At 55.6% G+C, this 21553-nt stretch overlaps 1 protein-coding gene across 2 annotated transcripts; it reads right to left on the bottom strand.

Annotated features, from left to right (window-relative positions):
• Positions 1-1307: 1307 nt before the first annotated feature.
• LOC118537753 (signal transducer and activator of transcription 5A) lies at positions 1308-20968 on the bottom strand. Of its 2 annotated transcripts, XM_036095423.2 has the most exons (19): positions 20855-20968; positions 19923-20060; positions 19430-19586; positions 18168-18257; positions 15650-15824; positions 10379-10509; positions 9958-10109; positions 9341-9496; positions 8729-8908; positions 6878-6965; positions 6647-6769; positions 6177-6269; positions 5235-5441; positions 4531-4625; positions 4304-4434; positions 3695-3850; positions 2945-2996; positions 2503-2610; positions 1308-1516 (listed from the first exon to the last, which is right to left on the bottom strand). In XM_036095423.2, the coding sequence occupies exons 2-19, from the start codon at positions 20048-20050 to the stop codon at positions 1354-1356; spliced, it is 2385 nt and encodes a 794-aa protein (XP_035951316.1). In that variant the 5' UTR covers positions 20051-20060; positions 20855-20968; the 3' UTR covers positions 1308-1353. The 2 variants fall into 2 exon arrangements, with proteins under 2 accessions (XP_035951316.1, XP_035951317.1); XM_036095424.2 differs by lacking the exons at positions 19923-20060; positions 20855-20968 and having other exon boundaries at positions 19309-19443.
• Between the last annotated feature and the right edge of the window lie 585 nt (positions 20969-21553).

Genomic DNA, 21553 nt, shown 5'->3' with positions numbered 1-21553 from the left:
CAGAAGAGGGTGCAGAGTGGTAGCTTTGGAAGCATTACAGCACCAGCCACACGGGAGGGAAGCAACAAAACCACCCCAGCACCAGGGATCCCCGTTACCCAGGGCTGCCCGCGCGGGAGCCGTGCCAGCAAATTTATGAAAAAAATACTTTATTCGAAAACAACTGTTTACACAAATGTGTGGCCTATGTACAAAGTACACAAGGATCCCTCTTCTGGTCCCCACCTTCCCTCAGGGATGTTTAAACCTGGGACTCCCGACCCTCTGCCACCAGCTGCCCCTGGCTGCACGTCACAGAGCCTCCGAGGGAGGAGCACGTGAGGCCGGGAGCAAGGCCTTCTCGGACCTCGGCGTTACGCAACTGTGATGAGGCCTAGTCCAGGTCCACCTGCCAGCAGGGGGGAACGAGCTGAGCTTTGACCCCTCACTCGGGATTCCGCAGGCATGCCGCAAGTGGCTTCTCTGCGGCCGTCTCTCAGTGCAGTTCTCCAGGAGAGGGGGATCAGCCCTGCAAGTCCCCGGCCCTCTGTTCACCCACCACGTCCTAGCCCAGTTCCTGCCCATCTCCCCTCTCCTGGGAGCAGGGTTGCAGAGCGTCAGGGAAAGAAGGCTGGGGCCCGATGGAGGGGAGGCGATCACACTTGAAAAATGATAGCAGACCGGGCAACGGCACCACAGACATGAAGCCCAGGTCCCCCGGCTGGAGGCCAGGAGGCCAGGAGGCCAAGCAACTACGTACTCAGAGCAGCTCTGACAGACCCAACCCCAAAGACCCGTTCCTGCTGCATTAGGGCCACGGTCTAGAGAAGCCCTCGGGTCACAAACAATCTCGAGTCCGTAGTCATTAGATAAAGTATAAAACATGACTCAAAACTGAATCCCAGCCTCCCTCCCGAGGGAAAGAATCAATAGACCAACACACGTGCATGGCAACAGATGCACAAACATAAACGCATACGCACACATTTGGGAGGCAAAGCTTCTCACTCAGGAGTACAACTGAAGCTGGGACACCTGACCCGTCTCCAAGCCCCTTCTTGAATAATTTCCTTCAAACAGCGGCGAGGCCGGACAGGCCCGGGCAGGAACAGCACCTGTGACAGCAGCCGGCGGAAGCGGAGCCCCTCCCGCGACAGACATAGGCCCGGCGGGCCCTCGGGCGCCTTGATCTGGGGAGCAAGCTGGTGGCTGCTGGGCGCAGGCGAGGCAGGCACGCACGCACACACACACGCACACACACACACACACACACACGGCCGAGGCATCCGTATGCACAGCAACACTAAAATCACCATTAACACGACCCCTTCACACTGAGTGTTGTTTCCAAAGAGAAGCGTGCCATTCGAACATTCATGAGAGCGAGCCTCGGGCAGCGGTGAAAAGGCCGGCAGGCGGGGAGAGGCGGGGGTCCAGACTGTCCATCGGGCGGCGTAAGAGTTCCTCCACGTGCCGGGCGACGTCCATGGTCTCATCCAGGTCAAATTCTCCATCCTGGTCGAGGACGGGGTCGGGGCTGGGAGAGAGGGAGAGGAAGGTCAGAGGGAGCTGAGCATGCCGCTGGCCCCCTCCCCACTCAGACCACAGTCTCACGGGAACAGGACTGGCTCTGGCTGGCCGCCCCCGCGAACCCCAAGCTGAAAACGTCAGTCATTGGCTCATTGGGAGCTACTCAAGTTCTAGTCTCAACGCTCATTGCCGTACTGAGTGGGCTCAGAGAGTTCCTCTCCCTTGTCCCCGTCCCTCTCCTCCTCTGCAAAACACGGTTGGGTCAGTGAGTTCTGCCCACTGCGACACTATGCCACTCAACCATGGGCTCCATTTGCTGAGCACCTACAACGTGCTGGGCTTAGCCACCTGGGAGGTAGGTATCTGCTCCACTTTACACTGGGGGAGACTGAGGCTCAGCCGTGTTCAGAAACCTACTCAGGGCCACCTGGCTGGCAAATGGATTCAGGACTGGAATTCCAATCTTGGTGACTCTCAAGCCCATGGCCATCCCAGTGCAGCTTGTGTCTCCCAGACACCCAGACATCCAGCTGGGGCCACCCACAGCTCAGGAGAGAATTAATTCTCTGCCCTGGGAACTCCAGAGAGGAGCAAGTGATAGCCCGTTTCCCTCCAACTCCTAAGAGCAACCGCCCCATCCGTAGCTACCCCTTACCACAGCCTCTCCTGAGTCCTGCCCCCAATCCCATATGGTAGGTATTCTTGCCTCCATTTTACAGATGTGGAAACTGAACATCTGGGAGGCTCAATAATTTTCCCAAGGTCACACAGCCGGTCAGCACCAGAGCAAGGACCCTCCTATATGTAGCTTATGTTCTATGCTTCTCACTGGCTGATCTCCCTCGCTGTACCTGGGCACATGCTGGAGCCCGGCCTGGGTGGTCTCAGACCTACAGGAGCTCTGGGTCCCTTTGCCCACCAGCCCTCCCAGGGCCCAGCCTGAGGCCAGGTGCCCACTTCCTCCCCGCGGAGCCCCATGAGAACACAACCTACTTCTGGGGGTACATGTTATAATGAGCCTGGGGGCACACGGCTGGGGAGGGGGCCTGGTCCATGTAGGTGGCGCTGGCCCCGGCAGAGTCTGCAGACGCACTCACAAACCTGCAGGAGAAACACAGCAGAGTCTCAGTGGCCTCCGGGCAGCAGGTAACTTGGGGAGGGGTGGGCGGGGGGCATTTTTACACCTTTTTTGGGGTATGGAAGGACAAAGTGCCCACTGGGCCTGGGACTCCAGCTGCAGGAGTGGGGCCCTGGGTCCTGGTCCCATTGAGACTGAGCCCAGTTCCCTCTCCAGGGCTGAGCCAGGCTTCAGGGCGGAAGGGCGGGCTGGGCCACACAGGGCCTGTGAGTGGGAGGAGCGGCGGTGAGGGGTGAGGGGGGCCGGGGGAAGAGAAAGGAGGCAGCAGGAGACCAGAGCTGGACCCTGGGTACTTACTCAGGGACCACTTGCTTGATCTGTGGCTTCACGTATCCGTCCACCGCTTTAGCTGCCGAGGGGGGAGCGTGATGAGAACCCGCCTCTGGGAGCTCCCAGGCAGTGGAAGCCCATGGCATGCAGTCTGCCTCCTACCCACATCACTGTGGGGCCTCAGCGGGGATGAGATTTCCCACAGATTCCTATAAACACCTGCCGATGGACCCCTCGAGGGCCACCCAGACCCCTGGCTCCAATCTCATCCTTTCTCCTGCTTCCGTTTCTGGCCCTTTGCTCTCCCTCTCCTCACCCCACTCTGCCAAGGAAGCAGAACCAATGCCAAGCAGCAAACCCAACAGTGGACTAGGGACAAGTTGAAGAGGAAAAACCTGTCCATTTTGCTTCCCACATTCAACTCGGGGGCAGGTTTGAGGGTGGGAGCCGTGAGAGCAGCTGATTGAGATGGGAGTAGTGCATTACGTGTGGGTATGATTCTCCTGGCCAGAACTGCTTCCTGACTTCCTCCAAGGGCACAGAAGTGAGAATCCACCCAGCTTTTCACTTTGCAGGGAAGAAAGCTGGGTCAGAGGGTTTGTTTTCCCTCTCTGCTGCGAGACCTGAAATCCCCTCCCCGTGCTCCACACCAAGCCACCGACCAAGCCCACAGGGGAAATGGCCCCTGGGCTCTTCCTGGGGAGTCCCAGCTGCCTCGCCCCAAGAGATTTGTCCACAGGCTGCGGAAGGGCCCAGGAGTATCAGGGCAGGACGCACCGAGCACAGGCGTGTAGTACTTGGAGAAGACCTCATCCTTGGGCCGGTCGGGAAATACGTAGATGAGATAGCTCAGGTCCCCCAGCCGGTCTGCCAGTGACCGGATGGAGAAGTCCCGTGTGGTGAACGGCTTCAGGTTCCACAGGTTGCGGTCGGCTGTGAAAAGGACAAGCTCATTCCCACCACCCACCACCCTCAGGAGGAGGGTCAGGGTCATGGGGTTTGAGATCCGGCTTGTAGAGACATATGGGTTTGGACTAGCCTGCTCTGCAACCCTCCACCTTGTCTTGCACTCCTTGGCACAGGGCAAGCAACTGACCATGGGAACATTTACCCAGTGAACCAAGCAAGAAGATGCCAGCAAGGCTAAGTGAGGGCAGAGAAGGGAGAACTCAGAACCGCTAAAGAACTCCCCTAGCAGCTCTGGAGGCTACGGGGCCAGTGAGCTTAAGTTCTCCACGATGGAAAATGGTAGAAAGGGAATGTATTTCTGAGCAACACTCTTCCCCTACTTTGAGTTCAGTTCCAATCTTTCCCCTGGGGAAAGCTTCTAAGGCTGCAGACCTGATGGGGAATGGGGAGCAAGGAAATGGGAGCCGGGGCACTCACGAGAGTCAAACTTCCAGGCAATGGTGATGCCCCCGATTTCGGAGTCGCTAAAGCGCAATAAAAAGGTCCCATCGGGCTTGTTGATGAGCAGGTCATGGGCCTGTTGCTTGTTCACAAAACCTAGGATGGCCCTGGGTGCATGGAGCATACAGCGTCACTACCGGGCCAGCATCTTCTGTACCCGGAGCCCATGGCCTCCCAGCCCCCGGGCCCCCCGCATTCCTCACCCATCATTCCAGTGAGGCTTGTGATGCTTCTTCAGCACCTCCATGACCCCATCGAACCACTGCCAGAAGGTGTAGTTCCAGCCCAGCAAGTTCTCCTGAGAGCCCCCAGGAAACCCCAAGTCAGGGTTTGTGGCCCCATCGTCACAGGTGGCCCAGGAAACAGTCCATGCCCTCGTCCTCATGCACACCCGCTCCCAATTCCTCGCCCTACTCGCCCCGCACTCCGGCGGTCCATAAACGGACACAGCCCCCAACCCGTACGTGGCCTAAGGACGAGAGACTAAACCTGCCTCTTGCCTCTCAGACACAGGGGTGGAGGTAGGGGGTGCCCAGAATTGTCTGAGCTGGACAAGACCTCCAAAGTCGCTTCTCCCCCGATGGACAGATGGGGAAACTGAGGCACAGAGAAGGGAAGGGCCTGGCCACTTAGTTAACAGATCTAGGACAGGGACTCAAGGATCGGGACTCCCAGCCCCGGGTTCCTTCCACTGTCCTGCTTTGGCTCTCAGAGCTACATGCACTTTCCTGCTGCCCCTGCCTCCATTCCCTGGGGCATCAGCCCCCGTCTCTCCTGGATGTGGGAGAGGGCAGGGCGGGGTGGACGGGGCAGTGCTGACCGAGGCCAGTAACCGGTCCGTGAGGTGGGGAAAGCCTGGCAGGGCACAGGTGGCCCCGGGGCAGGCGGCTGGTGGCGGGCCCCTCACCCTGTTGAACTGGGACCAGGACACGGACATGCCATTATAGTCTTCAAGGTGGCCACTGCTGTTGTTGAACAGCTTCTGTGCCAGGAACACGAGGTTCTCCTTGGTCAGGCCCCGGGTGCTCTGCACTTCGGCCTTGAATTTCATGTTGAGCGCCTCGCACAGCTGAGACCACAGCACTTTGTCGGGGACGGCGAACGGCACCCTGCCCTGAGACGGACGGAAGAGAAAGCAGACTGACGGAGCAGGAAATATCTATACACACACGCACACACGTGTGCACACACACACACATTCAGACACACAGATACCAAGAGACAGAGGCGGCTAAGAAAGATCCAGGAAAGGAGACACAAACACAAGAGAAAGAAAGGCAGGGCAGGGGGCGGCGCCTGGGTGGCTCAGTCATTAGGCGTCTGCCTTCCGCTCGGGTCATGATTCCAGGGTCCTGGGATCGAGCCCCGCATCGGGCTTGGCTCCCCTGCTCAGTGGGGGGGCCTGCTTATCCTGCTTATCCCTGCCCCCCGCCCCGCTGTTCGTGCTTTCTCTCGCATGCGCTCTCTCAAATAAATAAAATCTTAAAAAAGAAAGAAAGACAGGGTGGCAGGGGCAGAGGGGTGGGCATACGGTGATAGAGACCCAGACCAGGAGTCTGGGATAGAGATCAGGGACCCAAACCATAAGTGGAAGGAAGATCAGAGACCAGAGCCCAGGGGCTAAGCTCACAGACCTAGGAAATCCCCTTCCGGAGACGGGAACCCAGACGGAGGCTGAGGACATGCCCCAGGCAGCACGCTCCTGAGTGCTGCCCCCTACCTCACCTCGGCTCCGGTGTGGCCCTGAGGTTGGCGGGGGACCACCCAGCAGGGCCCCAGGGGGTTGGGGCCGACTCACGGGGACTCCTGGGGCGTCGGGGGCTGAGATGGGGGTCCCCCGAGGACTCACCGGCTCGGCAAAGGCATTGTCCCACAGCACGGTGGCGGTCGCATTGTGGTCCTGGCTGCCGTGAACGATGACAACCACGGGAAGGGACAGGGTCTACGGGAGTCAAAGGAATGAGTGTAGAAGGCACGTGACGGCCATCTCGCCCTCACTTAGCCCTCATTCCTCACCCACGGTCCCACCCACAAAACCTCCCAATCAAACCAAAGCAAAATTCAACAACAACAAAAACCCCCCACAGCCTCGTTCTTCTCGGCCCATTACCTCAGTTCACCGTGGCCGGTGCCAGATTGTAACCTAGCAAGCAGGCACCAGCAGGGTGAAAGCAGGGGTTCTGGTAGCCCCCTGGGCTAAATGGGCCATGACCGTGTGAGGATTCAGAGCTCTCTGGCTTTCCCAAACCAGTCAGGTGGCCTCGGGTAGGTCTTCACCTTTCTGGGTGACCTGTGGGGGATGGGAGAGCGAGGCCTCACCTTCACCTGGAACACAAGCTCATTGCTGCCAACACTGAACTGAGACTCAAACAGGACCGTGAACTTCTCCTCCGTCACAGATTCAGCGCCCCTCCGGTCAGCACGCTTAATCCTCTTTAGCGACTGGGGTGGGGGTGCAGAGGGGGATGAGGAGAAAGCAGCTGGTTACAGGGACTCGCCCGGGCAGACAACCCCCCCACCCCCACCCCAGGGGTCAGGCCCTGGGCTCACCATGTTCCGGAAGTGCGCGCTGAGGGTGCCGGTGGCCTGGTGATACTCCATCACACAGCAGTTGTTCAGGATCTCGCCACTGCACTCGCTGGGAAGGAGAGGGGAGCCCCATCGCCATGCGGACCCCAGGAGGATGGCTCTGTACGCGCCCTGGGCCAGGGGTTCATGCTGGAAAGCCAAGCCAGCAGCCCCTGCCCCTGCGAGTGTTCCCCTCTGGGCGCTGGGGTGGCTCAGTGGGCTAAGTGCCAACTCTTGCCTTTGGCTCAGGTCATGATCCCAAGGTCCTGGGATCAAGCCCGGCGTTGGGCTCCATGCTCAGCGTGGAGTCTGCTTGTCCCTCTCCCTCTGCTCCTCCCTCTGCCCCTCTCCCCGCTCGAACTCTCTAGCTCTCCCTCCAAAAAAAAAAAAAAAAAGAGCATTCCTCTCTGTGTCTCAGGCCTGAGGGTAGAGCAAATGCTTTTCTTTTTTTAAGATTTTTTTATTTTTATTTATTTGATGAGAGAGAGACAGCAAGAGAGGGAACACAAGCAGGGGGAATGGGAGAGGGAGAAGCAGTCCTCCCGCGGAGCAAGGAGCCCGATGCGGGCCTCGATCCCAGCACTCTGGGATCACGACCTGAGCCGAAGGCAGATGCTTAAGGCCTGAGCCACCCAGGCACCCCTGGGTAGAGCAAATTCTTCAAGGGTGGGCTCTGGGTCTCTATCATTAAATTATCATTAAATTATCTATCGTTAAAAATTCTTTCAGCATTGAGATTGATGTGAGGGCCTTCAGGGCCCCCTGGCAGCTTCTAGTGCAGTTAAAATAAAAACCATGACCACAGCCTACAAGGACCCCATGGCCAAACCCTGCCCCGCTCCCTGGCCTCCGTGGGTTCCTCTCCCCTCACCCAGAACAAGTGAGTCATGCTGCCTTGTCTGTTTGCCGAACATGCAAACTCGGTGTACCTCAGGACCTTGGCACCTGCTCTTCCTGTTGCCCCAAACACCCTTGACCTTCTTGTTTAGGTCTCAACTCAAACATCTCCTCAGAAAGGCCTTCTGCGGTCACTCTGGGGTGAGGCAACATCTATCCGGATGCCATGATATCACTGTTTCATTTTCTTTCTAGACTCTTTCATTTTTTGCCACTGCTAGATTACTACAGCCATGTAACTGTCTCCCTCCGCAGCCAAAATGTCAGCTCTAAGAGCATGAGAACCTCTTTGCCTTCTTTATCATCCTATCCCCAGATCCCATGGTAGGCTCTCAATACACATGACCCAGTCTCCCACTTCACTCATTCACTCCCTCATTCATTCATTCACTGCATCCTTTGGGGCTGGCCTGCCCTGATCCCTGGATCCCACCCTGGGTTCTCCAGCTACATATGCCTTCTCTACGCTCTCCTTTTGGAAAAGGCCCATGTTCCCTCTGTCTGAAAGTCTCCCTCCCCTCTCTCCCCATACCCTCCCACGAGCTACTCCCATTCATCCTGCATCCTAACACTGTCCTTAGCCCCACCCCCACCACGACCCATTTCCACAGTGCCCTCGGTCTCCCCTGGCGCACACTACATTTCTCCCGACTGCTGCTGGCTCTGCTGGGCTGGGCGAACACAGAGCCAAGGACTCTTCCCAATCATCAGCACAGGTACTCAAACAAGCCAGCTGTGCAATCCATGCTGACCTACTATGGGTCAAGAGGAACAACGAGTACACCAGGACAGACAGAATGAACTGGAGAGACCCTGCACCACGACTGCAGAGTGAGGCTGAGCTGCCCCCATCACCCAGGACCCTAGTTATAGAGTAGACAGGAACTCCCAGTCCAGAACGTAGGGAGGGGAAGGCAGGGACAGGGGCCCCCGTACTTGCGGGTGTTCTCGTTCTTGAGCAGCGACTTGGCCTGCTGCTCGCTGATGATGGTGGCCTTCACCTGGGGGGGGTTCATGTGCACGTTCAGCTTCCCGCCCACCAGCAGGCGCACCGTCGCTGCAAACTTGGTCTGGGTCTTCAGGACCTGAGGGGGCTGCTTCTCAATGATGAATGTGCTGCGGGGACACAAGTGACCAGACCACACATGATGCCGGCTCAGGGCACAGGGCCTGGTCCCCCCCCGTGGGGAGGCTACCGGGGCTCAGCAGGCAAAGGAAGGGCACACGGCACAGCTCCTGTGCCCAGCGAGGCCACCGAGAGTCAGAGGAGGTGGTGGGAGGGGAGGCAGTGACATGACTCGGCAGCCGGCACAGGCTGCGGGGGGACAAGGGCAGTCCGCGGAGCGCCCACAACACACACTGGGCAAGGTCAACACCAAGCAGCCATTGCCACTGAGGACAGAGGGGGATGGGGGCCCGAGACAAAGGAGACAAGGACTCCAACGAGAGCCCCCACCCCCGCCCGCGGCAACCCCGGTGGGCAAAGCAGCCCTGCCTCCCCCCATGCCAACCACCCGGGGGCCGGGCGTGGCCGGAGGCAGCAGTCACCTGGTCACCAGGGCTGAGATGATGTCTGTGATGGTGGCATTGACCTCAGCCAGCATCTCCTCCACTGGGCCGGCGATGGGCAGCTGCTGACAGAGGTGCTCAGCCCTGCGGATCTGCTGCCGGTTCTGCCAGATGATCTCGGCCAACTTCTCACACCTGCACGGGAGGCCCAGGCCACCGGGAGGACAACGGCGTCACCCCGTCCCCCAGGCTCGAGGCCGAGGGGCTCCAGTCTGGGGAGCATGCCCCAAGACCCAGCTCCACCCTCACCCTGGAAGGCTCTGCCCCTGAGCCGCCGCTCCTGCCCACGGAGCAGAGCAGAGCGCCCCGCCTGGCAGGAACACGGGGGCGCGGGGCAGCACCCCTGACCCGGCTCCACTCCGCCTGAGGGTCGCTCTGCACACCCAGCCCTGCCCCCCTCCCCAGCACAGGGACTCCCTTCCTGGGCAGGTGGCACACGATGGGGGCCCCAGGTCGGCGTCAGGAGCCAGAAGCCCCGGTGAAGGAAGCCTTGCTACGGGCCAGCGCGAGCCGGCTGCTCGGGGAAACGCGGGCGGCGGCAGGAGCAGCTGGTGGCAGCGCTCCTGCCCCCCCGGCCGCCCCCCATACACCATTACCAGGACTGCAGCACGTCCAGGCTGCCCTCGGGGGGCCCTCCGTTCCCGGCCAGCTGCTGCCGCCGCTTCCACTGGATCAGCTCATCGTCCAGAATGATGGTCTGCTGCTTCCGCAGCAGCTGCAGGGTCTTCTGGTGCTTCTCGGCCAGCTCCTGAAGGCAGGCGGGGACAGCAGGCCCTTCTGGGCTCCCAGAGAACAGCCCTCACTCGGGAGGCAGGGCTGGGGACCAGGGCCCGGGCACAGGCCCTCCCCTCTCCCAAACCTGCTCTGCCTCCCGTGCCCCACACAGGAAAGAAGGATCTGGCCTCCAGCTCTCCCGGGTCCCGCTCTCTCCCTGGCCCTAGCCCTCTCTCGGGCTGCCCGGACGGCTCGGGATGTGGGCCTCCGAGCGTGGGAGGGGAGGACGCAGATGCCACTTACCACGCGGTACTGCTGCAGCGTCTGGGCCTCGCGCTGCAGCCAGGCCTCCAGGGACACCTGCTTCTGCTGCAGGGCCGTCTCCCGGCTCAGCCGCTCCTGGGGACTCAGCTGGGCCAGCCCGCCAAACTGAGCTACAGGAGGGGACGGGACACCTGTCATCATCATCTCCCAGCTTCCTGCACGAAGCCCAGCGGAACACACACACCTGTTCTGGAGGCAAGACCCTCAAGGGGCTGCCCAACATCTGACCAACGGCAACCTGGGCTTCTAGAAGCCAAGGGTGCCAGACGTGAGTGGGCTCTGGGCCCTGGCCTCTCGACTTTGATCTCCCCTTCAGGGAGTGTGCAGATGGAAGCCTGAGGGCACAGCTGAGGAGGATCCTGCCCCGAGGCCTCCCCTCCCACCTTAGTCTGCACAGCTGCCCGCCCAGACCTGCCCACGCCACACGGGGGTCCAGCGCGGAGCCTCGCTGCCTGGTTCCGTGTGTGCCCTCACCGTTTACTAACTGGGGGAACTCGGGCAAATCATTTCACTCTTCGGGGCCTCAGTCTGCCCATGTGCAGAAGGGGAGAGTCTCGGCCCCTGCCTCAGTGGGTCGCTGAGGAGTAAGGAGTGATGATCCACAAAAGGCTCAAGGAACCTCCCGGCACGCGGGCGCTCTAGGTGAGAGTTAGTCCTTCCTGGGGAGTGGCTTCCAGGGCGGGTTAAAGGGTGACAGAGACCAGCAGCTGCTCAGTCCCACCCCACACGGCAGGGCCTCCTCGGGGGAGCCCCCGCCCCGCACGCTCTGTCCCGCCCCCGGAGCCCAGCAGCCTCTCCTCTGAAACAAGGGGTTTCTCTAGGTGCTGGCGGGGGCCCAACATGTTGGTTTGTCCAGGTCGGGTGACCGTGAGCTCAGCTGACCAACCGAAGGAGACAGAGAGGCACAGACAGGGACAGACAGGCACAGACGGAGAAGGGGGGGAGAGGGAGGCAGTTTCTCCCCACACTAGCACTGGGACTCTCCTCCACGGCAGGAATAGGGAGTCAGGGAGGCCTCCTTACCCTTCTACAAAAAATCTATTATGAAATACTTCAGACCCAGGGAAGGTAGAAAGAGTGATGCAAGGAACACCCGTGTATCAGTAACCCAGCTTGAGAAGCCGCAGCGAAAGTCACCTGCACATCCTTCCCTGCTTGCAAACCCATCCCTGCCTCCAAAGGTAACCACTATGCTCCGTGCTGGGATTATGACGGCCTGCCCATCACCTTGCTGAACATCCCCGTGTCCTCACTTGGGCTGAGACAAGGAGATGCGAGCACCAGCCTGTCGTGGTCGAGGGCCATGTCACACCGACCGAGGCCCTGCCTCAGGGACACACAAGCTGGGACAGACTAAAGCAACTCCTGACAGCCAGGGAAAGCCCAGCACTAGAAGAGAACTGGAAATACAAGGTTCTGATCCCACGGCCAGGGACTGAGAGAGAAGACTACAGTCCAGCCGTGGCACACAGCAGAGTGGTCCTGAGGCCACCTCAGAAATCCTGCCACCCACACGGAGGTGCCAGTGATTCCCCACCTGGGCCCCACCTCCCTATGTGAGTGACCCACCTAGGTGTCTCCTGGCACTTTGCAGAAGCTTCTGGGAGGGAGGTCAGGAGGTGTGGGGCAATTCTCTGCTCCACTGGAGGGAGCTGAGCCTTCTCTTGCACAAACAGAACAATAGTCTGTGTTTCTGATAAGTGAACTTGATAAATGAGACTGACTGACATTGCATGATGGGTACAAACCCAAAGCAGAACCTAACCCAAACCCATAAATCGGAAACAGAAAACCCAAGAATAGGACTGGAAGTACTATCAACCATCAAAGGCTTGGGGCGGAACTGACAGCCTGGAGGAGAGCGTGTGACTTCTGCTCAGGTCATGATCTCTGGGTCCTGGGATCGAGCCTCGGGTCAGGCTCTGTGCTCAGTGGGGAGTCAGCTTTTCCCTCTCCCTCTGCTCCTCCCCTACCTCATTCTCTCTCTCTCTCTCTCAAATAAATAAATAAAATCTTAAAAAAAAAAAAAAAAAGAACTAACAGCCTAAATTCTCCTGTTCCCTAATCTAGGAAGAGGGCCACCCTTTCTCTGGGGTCAGTCCAAGATGGATTCAGAGGAAGACATGCTAGAATCATCCCACCAACATTTACTCAACACCTACTATGATTCTGGCAATGTGTTGAGGAATTCAGAGTATGGGACACACTAACATGGCAGGGTGAGGAGAGCTTCAATAGTTAAATTAAAACAGCATAGGGGCACCTGGATGGTTCAGCCAATTAAGCGTTGGACTCTTGATTTCTGCTCAGGTCATGATCTCAGTGTCCTGAGATGGACCCCTGCATGGGGCTCTGCACTCAGCGGGGAGTCTGCTTCTCTCATTTTCCTTCTCTCTCTGCCCCAACCCCCGCATGCTCTCTCTTTCTCTCAAATAAATAACTAAATAAATCTTAAAAAGAAATAAAACAGCATAACAGCATTCTAAAAAAAAATTTAAATAGTTTTTAAAAAGGGAGGAACAGAGGAAAATGACTAAAAATTTAGGGAGAAAACAGAAAATAAACATTAAAATGTAGAGCTTAATGCAACTGTATTAAATAGTATGTTAAATATTAGTGGACTAAACACCTCAGTTAAAAGCAGAGATCATCAGGGTCGCCTGGGTGGCTCAGTTGGTTGGGCGAATGCCTTTGGCTCATGATCCTAGAGTCCCAGGATCGAGTCCCACATTGGGCTCCCTGCTCAGCGGGGAGTCTGCTTCTCCCTCTGACCCTCCCCCATCTCATGCTCGCTCTCTCTCTCTCTCAAATAAATAAATAAAATCTTAAAAAGAAAAAGCAGAGATTGTCAGAATACTCATAAAAGCAAGACTCAACAATATGATATCTACATTTTAAATTTTAAAAAACATGTATCAAGATATGCTATGGCTATATAGAATAAGAAGGCTGCAGTGGACTTCAAGACAAAAAGTATTACCAGAGATCAAGAAGGGCATTTCATAGTTATTAAGGTATCAATCAATCAGCAAGACATAATAATCATAAACTTATATGCATCTAATAACAAAGCTTCAAAATACACAAAGAAAATATTTACAAAAATAATTGGAGAAGCAGACATTTCCACAATATAGTAGAAGATTTTGATCCTCCTTTTTCAGGGTAGAACTATCTGATAGATAGAACACCTGATAGAACAATTAGGCCAAAAAAAAAAAAAAAATCAATAAAGACAGAAATCATAGTGGTTCTCAAAGTGTGGACCAGGGATCCCTAGAAGGTTCCCAAGAACTTTACTAGGAGCCTACAAAGCCAAAACTGTTTTTATAAGGTCAGAAGACCTTACTTGCCTTTTTCTTTTTCGATCTCTTATAGGAATACAGTGATATTTTCTAAAGGTTGCAAGATATGTGATATTACAATAGATTGAAAGCAAGACCCAGCTATCTCCTATTAAGCTTCACATTAAAGAGATGTGTAAAAATCTAAAGCAATGCTTCTTGCTAAATTTTGTTTTGGAAAATACAGATGTTGGTTTTTTTGTTTGGGGGACTTTTTGGGTAAAACTTTCTTATGTTAACATTATTTAACTTAAAATTGTTACTTTTTTTTTTTTTTAAGATTTTATTTATTTATTTGACAGACAGAGACACAGCAAGAGAGGGAACACAAGCCGGGGGAGTGGGAATGGGAGAAGCAGGCCTCCTGCTGAGCAGGGAGCCCGATGCGGGGCTCGATCCCAGGACCCTGAGATCATGACCCGAGCCGAAGGCAGACGCTCAACGACTGAGCCACCCAGGCGCCCCATAAAATTGTTACTTTTAAATGAAAAAATTGTGAGACATATATTCTTTTAAAGTCCACAAGATACATTCACCAAGATAGAGCATACACTGGGCCATAAAACATGTCTCAACAAATTTAAAAGAACTGAGATGGGGCGCCTGGGTGGCTCAGTTGGTTAAGCAACTGCCTTTGGCTCAGGTCATGATCCTGGAGCCCCAGGATTTAGTCCCACATCTGGCTCCCTGCTCAGCAGGGAGTCTGCTTCTCCCTCTGACCTGCCCCCTCTCATGCTCTCTCTCTCAAATAAATAAATAAAATCTTTAAAAAAAAAAAAAAGAAAGAATTGAGATCATACAGAGTATGTTCTCTGACAATAGTGGAATTCAGTAATAAAATGCAAACGAAATCAATAATGATATGACATATAGGGGAAAAAAACCCCAAATATTTGGAAATTAAACAATATACTTCTAAATAATGTGTGGGCCAAATAATTATTCAGAAAAGAAAATATTTCAAACTGAATAATAATGAACATACAGCATAGCTAAAATCATGAAATGCAGCCAAAGCATTGCTTAGAAGGAAATTTAAAGCTCTGAATATATGTATCAGAAAAGAAGAAAGGTCTAAAGTCAATGACCTGCGGTTTTACCTTAAGAAGCCAGAGAAAGAAGAGCGCAAGAAAAGGCAGCTTGACACTTCCTATTCTCACGAGGATGGGATAGAGCAGCTCTGGGGTCAGTCTGGAGTTGGGGGAAGATGGGCCATGTCTCAAGACTCCTCAAATTGTATCAGGAGTTGATTTGTTCTGAGTTAAATTTTCTTTCCCCACACACTTATCATGACAGCCACTGGCAAACTACAGACCTAGGAGACAGGAGAATTTCCCACCGTCACCTCCTCTTCCCAGTTCCATCTCCTATCAGGGAGGCTCAAGAAGGGGCACTTCTGGAGTTCCACCTCTCCCCAGCCTGGTTCAACCAGGAGACTCCCAACCTAAGTCCTCCCTCTGAATGGGGAACACTTTGTCCGTATTCATTCAGTCATCGAGATACTCACTGAATCCCTACAATCAGGGAGAGAATATTGTTTAGTAAAGCACCGGGATTTTATGACGTATCTCTAACTGAGATCCGGTTCCGCAACTTATAAGCAATCCAGGCCACATTACTTGCTCTCCCGGAACCTCAGTTGTACCATCTACAAAATAGGGATAATAACAGCTACCTACTTCCTGGGGCTGCTGTAAAGTTTGGATTGAAAAATGCATGCAAAGGGCTAAGCCTAGAGCCGGGCCCATAGCAGGGGCTCAATAACAGGGAACTATTACTTCTCCAAAGCTTTGGGTAAGGCTCTGTGGAGACAGACACGGACACAGCCCCAGCCTCGCAGGAGCACACAGAGTGGTCCTCACTCTTGCCCTCATGACACACACTGCCCAGACTGCCCGGGCCTCACCCTGGATCCTCAGGCTCTCCTGATATTGGATGATGAAGTACTCTTGAGTCTGCTGAAGCTTCTTCAGTTCATTCTCTGTGTCCTGTGTGACCAGTCGCAGCTCCTCAAATGTCTGGTTGATCTGGAGGTGTTTCTGGGACATGGCGTCAACCAGGATCCCAGCCGGGGAACTCCCCTGGGGACATATCGGGGGAGAGTGCAGGCAGCAGTGAGCTGAGCAGTGAGGATGGAAGGCAACCGCAGGCTTTGGGAAATGCTAATACTACAGACCCCAAACTCCAAATCTAAAGTAAGATGGGTAACTTGAGTCGGAAGAATAGTCATTTACCAGAATTGGTGTGGAGTTGGAAAGAAGGAGGGGAAACAGGTGAGCTGGCAGATTAGGACAACTTCATAAAGCACAGCAGAAACTTCTGTTGTAGCTCTGGCCTCCACCTGAGTTGCCCAAACAGGGTCCACCTAAGCTCTCTTCGGAGAGACTAGAACTCAACACATCCAGGAGTGACCTGGGTTTGCCTACTAAAGATGATGACCCCTTCATTCCACATTCGTTCACTGATCCAATGCCATGGACCATGTGAGGTGCTGGGGACACAGCACAGAACAAGGCTGTGTGAACACACATCATCCGTGTCCTCACTCAAGACCTTCTCGTAACTGAGGGAAGTTACAGGGGAGGTACTGATAAGGCCATTTAAGTGACCTGGCCTGATCTATTCCTTCAACATCTGGCTGAGAGGAGACCAAATCTTCAGGGCCTGTCCCGTAAACTGTTCTCAGAATAAAATCCAAACTCTTTCCCACAGCCTCCAGTGCCCTAGCTGAGAGCTTCTGCCTACCTCCACCCCCCAGCACCACTGCTGCCCAAGCACAACAGGTACTTTCTGTTCCTTGAATACACAAACACGTTCCTGCCTCAGGGCCTTTGCACTTGTTGTTCCTTCACTCTGGAACATTCTGGCACCAAATCTTCCTAAGGCTGGCATTTCAGCTGGCACCTTTTCAGAGTGACTTTCTCTGATGGGCCGATTTCAAATAGCACCACCCTTATCTGAAAGTGTCTTGTTCTGTTTTTATTTCTCTCTTGTCTGCCTTCATACACTAGGATATAAGCTCCCAAGTGCTAGAACCTTGTCTGTCTTGCATGCCACAAAATCCCCAAGGGGTAGCACATCAGAGGTTTTCAAGAGCAGCTTAATGGTTGGGAGAAGGAATGATTTCCCCCCTGACCAAGACAACACCTATGCCCTAGACAGGTATTTCTTAATTGGAGCTGAACTCATTTGTATATTTACAGATAGTTCTGTGGTGGCCACAAGTCAAAGGATACAACAGTTTTCCTGGAAGACTCTTTGTGACCTGGCTTCTGCCTCCTCTCTGGCTTTACCTATTGGGGTTCTCCAATTTGCTCCCTTCTCCCCAATACCACTGACTACTTGCAAGTCTTCAAATGTGTTAAGACGGTTCCTGCCTTCCTGGCCACACTCTTGTTACCTTTGCCCATCTTTCCTTCTTCTTCCCCCTTTCCCCCTGTAGCTTAGACATCCCTATCCTCAGGACACCCCCCCTGCCAGGCTGCCTTAGTCTGAGTTGGGTACTTTTTCCATATATGGCCCCTTAGTACCCAGCTCACCCCTAGAGAATCTATCACTGCTTGAATTCCTTTCAGGTGGGGACCAGGTCTTTATCTGTTTCTCTAGTCCTAGCCCAGTGTCCGACACCACAGGACCTCCATAAATGTTTACTGAATGAACTGTAAAGTTCCTGAAATCAGCATCCACAGCAATAAATAAATAAGCTCCAGGCACTATTCCGTGGTCTTTACCTATGTGATGCCACTTTATGAAATTCATCTTGCTTTACTCTAGATAAGATAATGTTTGTCCCATTGTTCAAGCAGATGTTCAATGCCTTCAGGATTACAGAGCTCGGGGGATGAGTCCCTTTCTGCCTCTCTGGGCCTCACCTCTCTGAGCTTGCCAGGGTGTCTCTTCTGACACAGACCTCAGCTCCACCTCTCCTCACAGACCACCAGAGAACATTTCTCATTTCAACCCTAGCACCATTTATTAAACGACAAATACTTTTCCCTGGTGGTTTGTGATGCCATGTCTAATGAGGGTGGAATTTCCAGGGGTGTGCGTGCGTGCGTGCGTGTTTAGGGCTTCCTCTTCTGTTTCATTGGTCTGTTTGTCTATCCCTGGCCCACACAGTATCTCATTTAACCCTGACACTAATTCTGTAAGGTAGATACCGTTACTAGCCCCATTTACAATTGAAAAAACTGAGGCTCAGCGAGGTTAAGTTACTTGCTCAAGTCACACAGCTGGTAAGTGAGTGAGCCAGGGCCTGAGGAGAAGGTACAGGGACCTGCCATGTGCCGTTGCTTCTCACACTTGCCCACGTCCCTTATTTCCCTGGTGCTCTCCTGTCAGCATTTATAAAACACAGTTGTGTCTGGAGAAAAGGTGTGTGGAAGGACTTCCCAGCTCCTCTCTCCACACCATAGGACACTCACATTGTTGGCTTCTCGCACCAGCCTCTGTTCATTGTACAGAATATGTCGGATGCAGCGGACCAGCTCCATGGGACAGCGGTCGTACGTGTTCTGAAAGAATCCCAGCAGCAGTTACAATTGGCCACCCCCCCACCCGCCACTCCTACCATGCCCCCCATGGTGCCATGTCCCCCCACCCCACCCCCACTTCCTCTCCTACAGCCTCTGCCTCGGCTTTCCTCAGGAAACCTCAGGAACTGTCACCAGACACCTCTATCTCTCCTTGACTTGATTTCCCCTCCAAGATCTTCATATTTGGTTTGCAGTGCATCAGAAACCCAGTTTCCAAAGTTTCCAAAGTGCTTCCAATCTACTATCTCCTTTGACTTTCAGACGATAGATACCCTGACATCCGCAGAAACTATTATCCCCATTTCGCAGATGAGAAAACTGATGCTCAGATAGGTTAAGTACTTGTCCAGAGGCAAACAAGTGAGCAGATGACTCGACTTGGGGTATCCAATGCCAAGGTCAAGGTACTTTCTACCGTTGCCCTGGCCTTGGGTTCCGATTTTGCCTTCCTCTTCCAGCTTTCTCCCATTCCCTCCCTCTTCTGGGATGGACTTTTTATTTCCCTGACACCCTGCTGCTTGTATTTAAGAAGGGTTCTCTGAGAAATACAAGTAAGTTCCAATAAATGCTTGACTGTGATTACCACCCACACCCCTGTCCTGGTTCCACAAAAACTTCCTCTCTCCCCTATATTCTCCCTGCTACCTCCACTACCCGCCCCCCCCCCCCCCCCCCAGTGAAGGAGAAGGCACATCTTACAACTACATCCTTCATTCAACACTCCTTCATCCAGCTCTTGCCTCCAGGGCAATTCTGCTCCTCTTGCACCTTTAAAAGAGTCCTAGGAGGGGTGCCTGGTTGCCTCATTCCCTCATTTCTAGGAGCTTTTGGTCTTCCTTTCTCGAGCAAAGGACTCTTGACTCAGTCTACCTCCATCCCTTTTGCTTGATCTGTTTAGAATGCCACTTCACCCATCTCCCTTCTGTTGCGGACAAACACACCCCACCCCTTGCTTTGTAGCGTGCTAAAGGAATCTGACAGGTCTGATTAGAAAGAGGGGGTGGGGGAAATTGAAGAGCAGAAAAGTTACCGATTAGCTCAGGGTCACACGGTGAGTCAGTGACCAGGCCAGGAAAAAACCCAGGGGTTCTGTGGCTGGAAAGAGAAGGCAGACACTACTTTCCTGCAGATGACCCCACGTACACACCCACCTGGAGCTGCGTGGCATAGTGCCCCAGCTTGATCTTCAGTAAGAACCCATCTTCCCCGACTTGGTGCTCCGCCTTCTTTTGCAGCTCCTGCACCAGGCCCTCCAGGAGCTGGGTGGCCTGGGCTCGGTCCTGGGGATTGTCCAGATCGATGGCATCCCTTGGGGCAGGGCAGGGGAGAGAAGACTACTGTGGCCTCTCCTTGGGCAAGGAGGTCAGGCACCAAGAAGGAGTGGGAAATCCCAGGCTCCAGACTAAGGGCACTCCAGAGCCCACAAGACTTGTTCTGGGCAACTCCACAGGCATCACAGTCTAGAAACACCCCCTCTCCCCTCCCAAGGTCCCCTTTCCCTGTTCCCCTTTCCCAGGAACACCACCCCTTCTGCAGAGAGGGACAGAAAGGACTAGAATCACACCAAAACAAAGAGAAGAGCTAAAGGTCAAAGGGCCTGTGTGGTAGGCCCCGCAGAGGGCGGCTCAGGGCAGGGGGACTTACCATGGCTGGCTCTCGATCCACTGCGCCAAGTAGTGCCGAACCTCGATGGGGAAGTGCTGCCCATACAGCACCTGCATCTGGCGCAGCGCATCTCCCTGCAGCTGCTGGGCTTGGATCCAGCCCGCCATGTCCGTTCACCTAGGGCGAGCCGAGGGCTGCAGAGGCGGCTCCTCGACAGGAGAGAGGGCCGGGCCTGCCTCTGACCCTGCCATGCCCACCCATCCCTGGACCGCGGTCAGGCCAGGCCCCTCCCCTCCCACAGACACGCTTTCCTGTGCGGGAAGAAAGATGGTGAGGAGGGGACAGCCGCCCTGCCCTCCAACAAGGAACCCGCTGAGGCTTGGGGAGGGGCTCCTGAAAGTCAGGTGCCCTCCCCCTCTTCCTCTCCCCTCGCCCCACCGGGGCTTCCCCAGAGGGGGGACAGCTAGAAAACTGAAAGAGAAACTTGACGCGGAGGCCCACGGGCCCTCTGGGGAAGGCTGCAAGAACCCCCCTACACACACACACCCCCACCCCGCCTCAAGCCCCGAGTCCCAATTTCTGGCCTGGGGGGTCGGGTGTTATTCCAGCCCAAACTTAGGGCACCGACGGCTCCCACCGAAAGGCTCGGTCACCGCCGGCACGTGGCTGGGGTGGTTGAGGAGGGAGGGCTGGGGTGACAGACGCTGTCTCTACGGCGGCGCCCCCCAGCCGTGCCCCCACGGTCTCCCACTGTCCGGCCCGACAGCGCCCCCTGCTCCCCGCGGCCCCCTCCTTCCTTCCGCGTCCAGCGTCCCGCGCCCCGCGCCAAAGCTCCCTCTCGGTCCGGGACACCCGTCCCCGCGCCCCGGCCGGCCGTCGGGCTCCGGGGCCCGGGGCGCGGGGGCCCGGGGTGGGAGTCGAGGGCCCCATCTCCGCGCTCGCCGCTCGGGACGCGCTGCCGGGCCACCCACCTGGTGGCGCCGAGCCGTCTGGCGGCGGGGCCGGCTGTCCGCCCCGCGGCTCTCGCTCCCGGGCCGCGCTCCCGGCGGCGGCGGCGGCGGCTGTTACTACAGGAAGGAGCAGAGAGCAGCGATTTCCTCCTCGAAGGTCAGCTGCCTCCGATAGACCATACACAGCGCGCGAGCTCTCGCCAACACCCCTCCCAGCCTCTGTCGCTCCCTCCCTGCCTCCGCCCTCGGTCGCTGGCTCCCGCGCGAGTGCGCAGCGGCGGCCGCGGCCGGGCCCCTGGCGGCGAGGCTGGGCGACGCCGCGCCTGGGGGCTGCCCCGACGGCGGGGTCCCCCGGGAGTCCCAGGCAGCCCTCGCCCGCGGGCCCCCGACCGGCGGGCAGCAGGCGCTGGAGTGGCCGGGGATGGGGGTGGGAGAGCCGGGAAACCCCGGGCTCTGGAAATCCCAAACCACGGCCTCAGTTTTCTCACCTGTAAAAAGGGAGGAGGGTAGGGTTGGACTAGCTGGAGATGCCTTCCAGCTCTGCGTTTGTCATCTTTTGAGTCTCTAGATTAAAAAAGTAAATGTAAATGTGTGTGTGTGTGTGTGTGTGTGTGTGTTGGGGACACAGCTTTTGTGACCTCTGAGGCAAAGCCCAAGGAGGGGAAAGACTGGGGATTCCAGAGAAGGCAGCTCACCACCAGGGCCCCACCTCCCCTCCTT

This window comes from Halichoerus grypus, chromosome 2, assembly GCF_964656455.1.
Source record: "Halichoerus grypus chromosome 2, mHalGry1.hap1.1, whole genome shotgun sequence".
NCBI classification, from domain to species: Eukaryota; Metazoa; Chordata; class Mammalia; order Carnivora; family Phocidae; genus Halichoerus; species Halichoerus grypus.
This window is presented reverse-complemented; position numbering and strand designations above follow the sequence as displayed.

Excerpts from the sequence above, each read along its gene's own strand:
- LOC118537753 (XM_036095423.2), bottom strand. The coding sequence starts at position 20,050 with ATGGCGGGCTGGATCCAAGCCCAGCAGCTGCAGGGAGATGCGCTGCGC. Across the intron at positions 6,270-6,646 it reads AGCTTGTGTTCCAGGTGAAG|ACCCTGTCCCTTCCCGTGGT; the intron begins GTGAGGCCTCGC and ends TGACTCCCGTAG. Across the intron at positions 4,435-4,530 it reads AAGCCTCACTGGAATGATGG|GGCCATCCTAGGTTTTGTGA; the intron begins GTGAGGAATGCG and ends CCATGCACCCAG.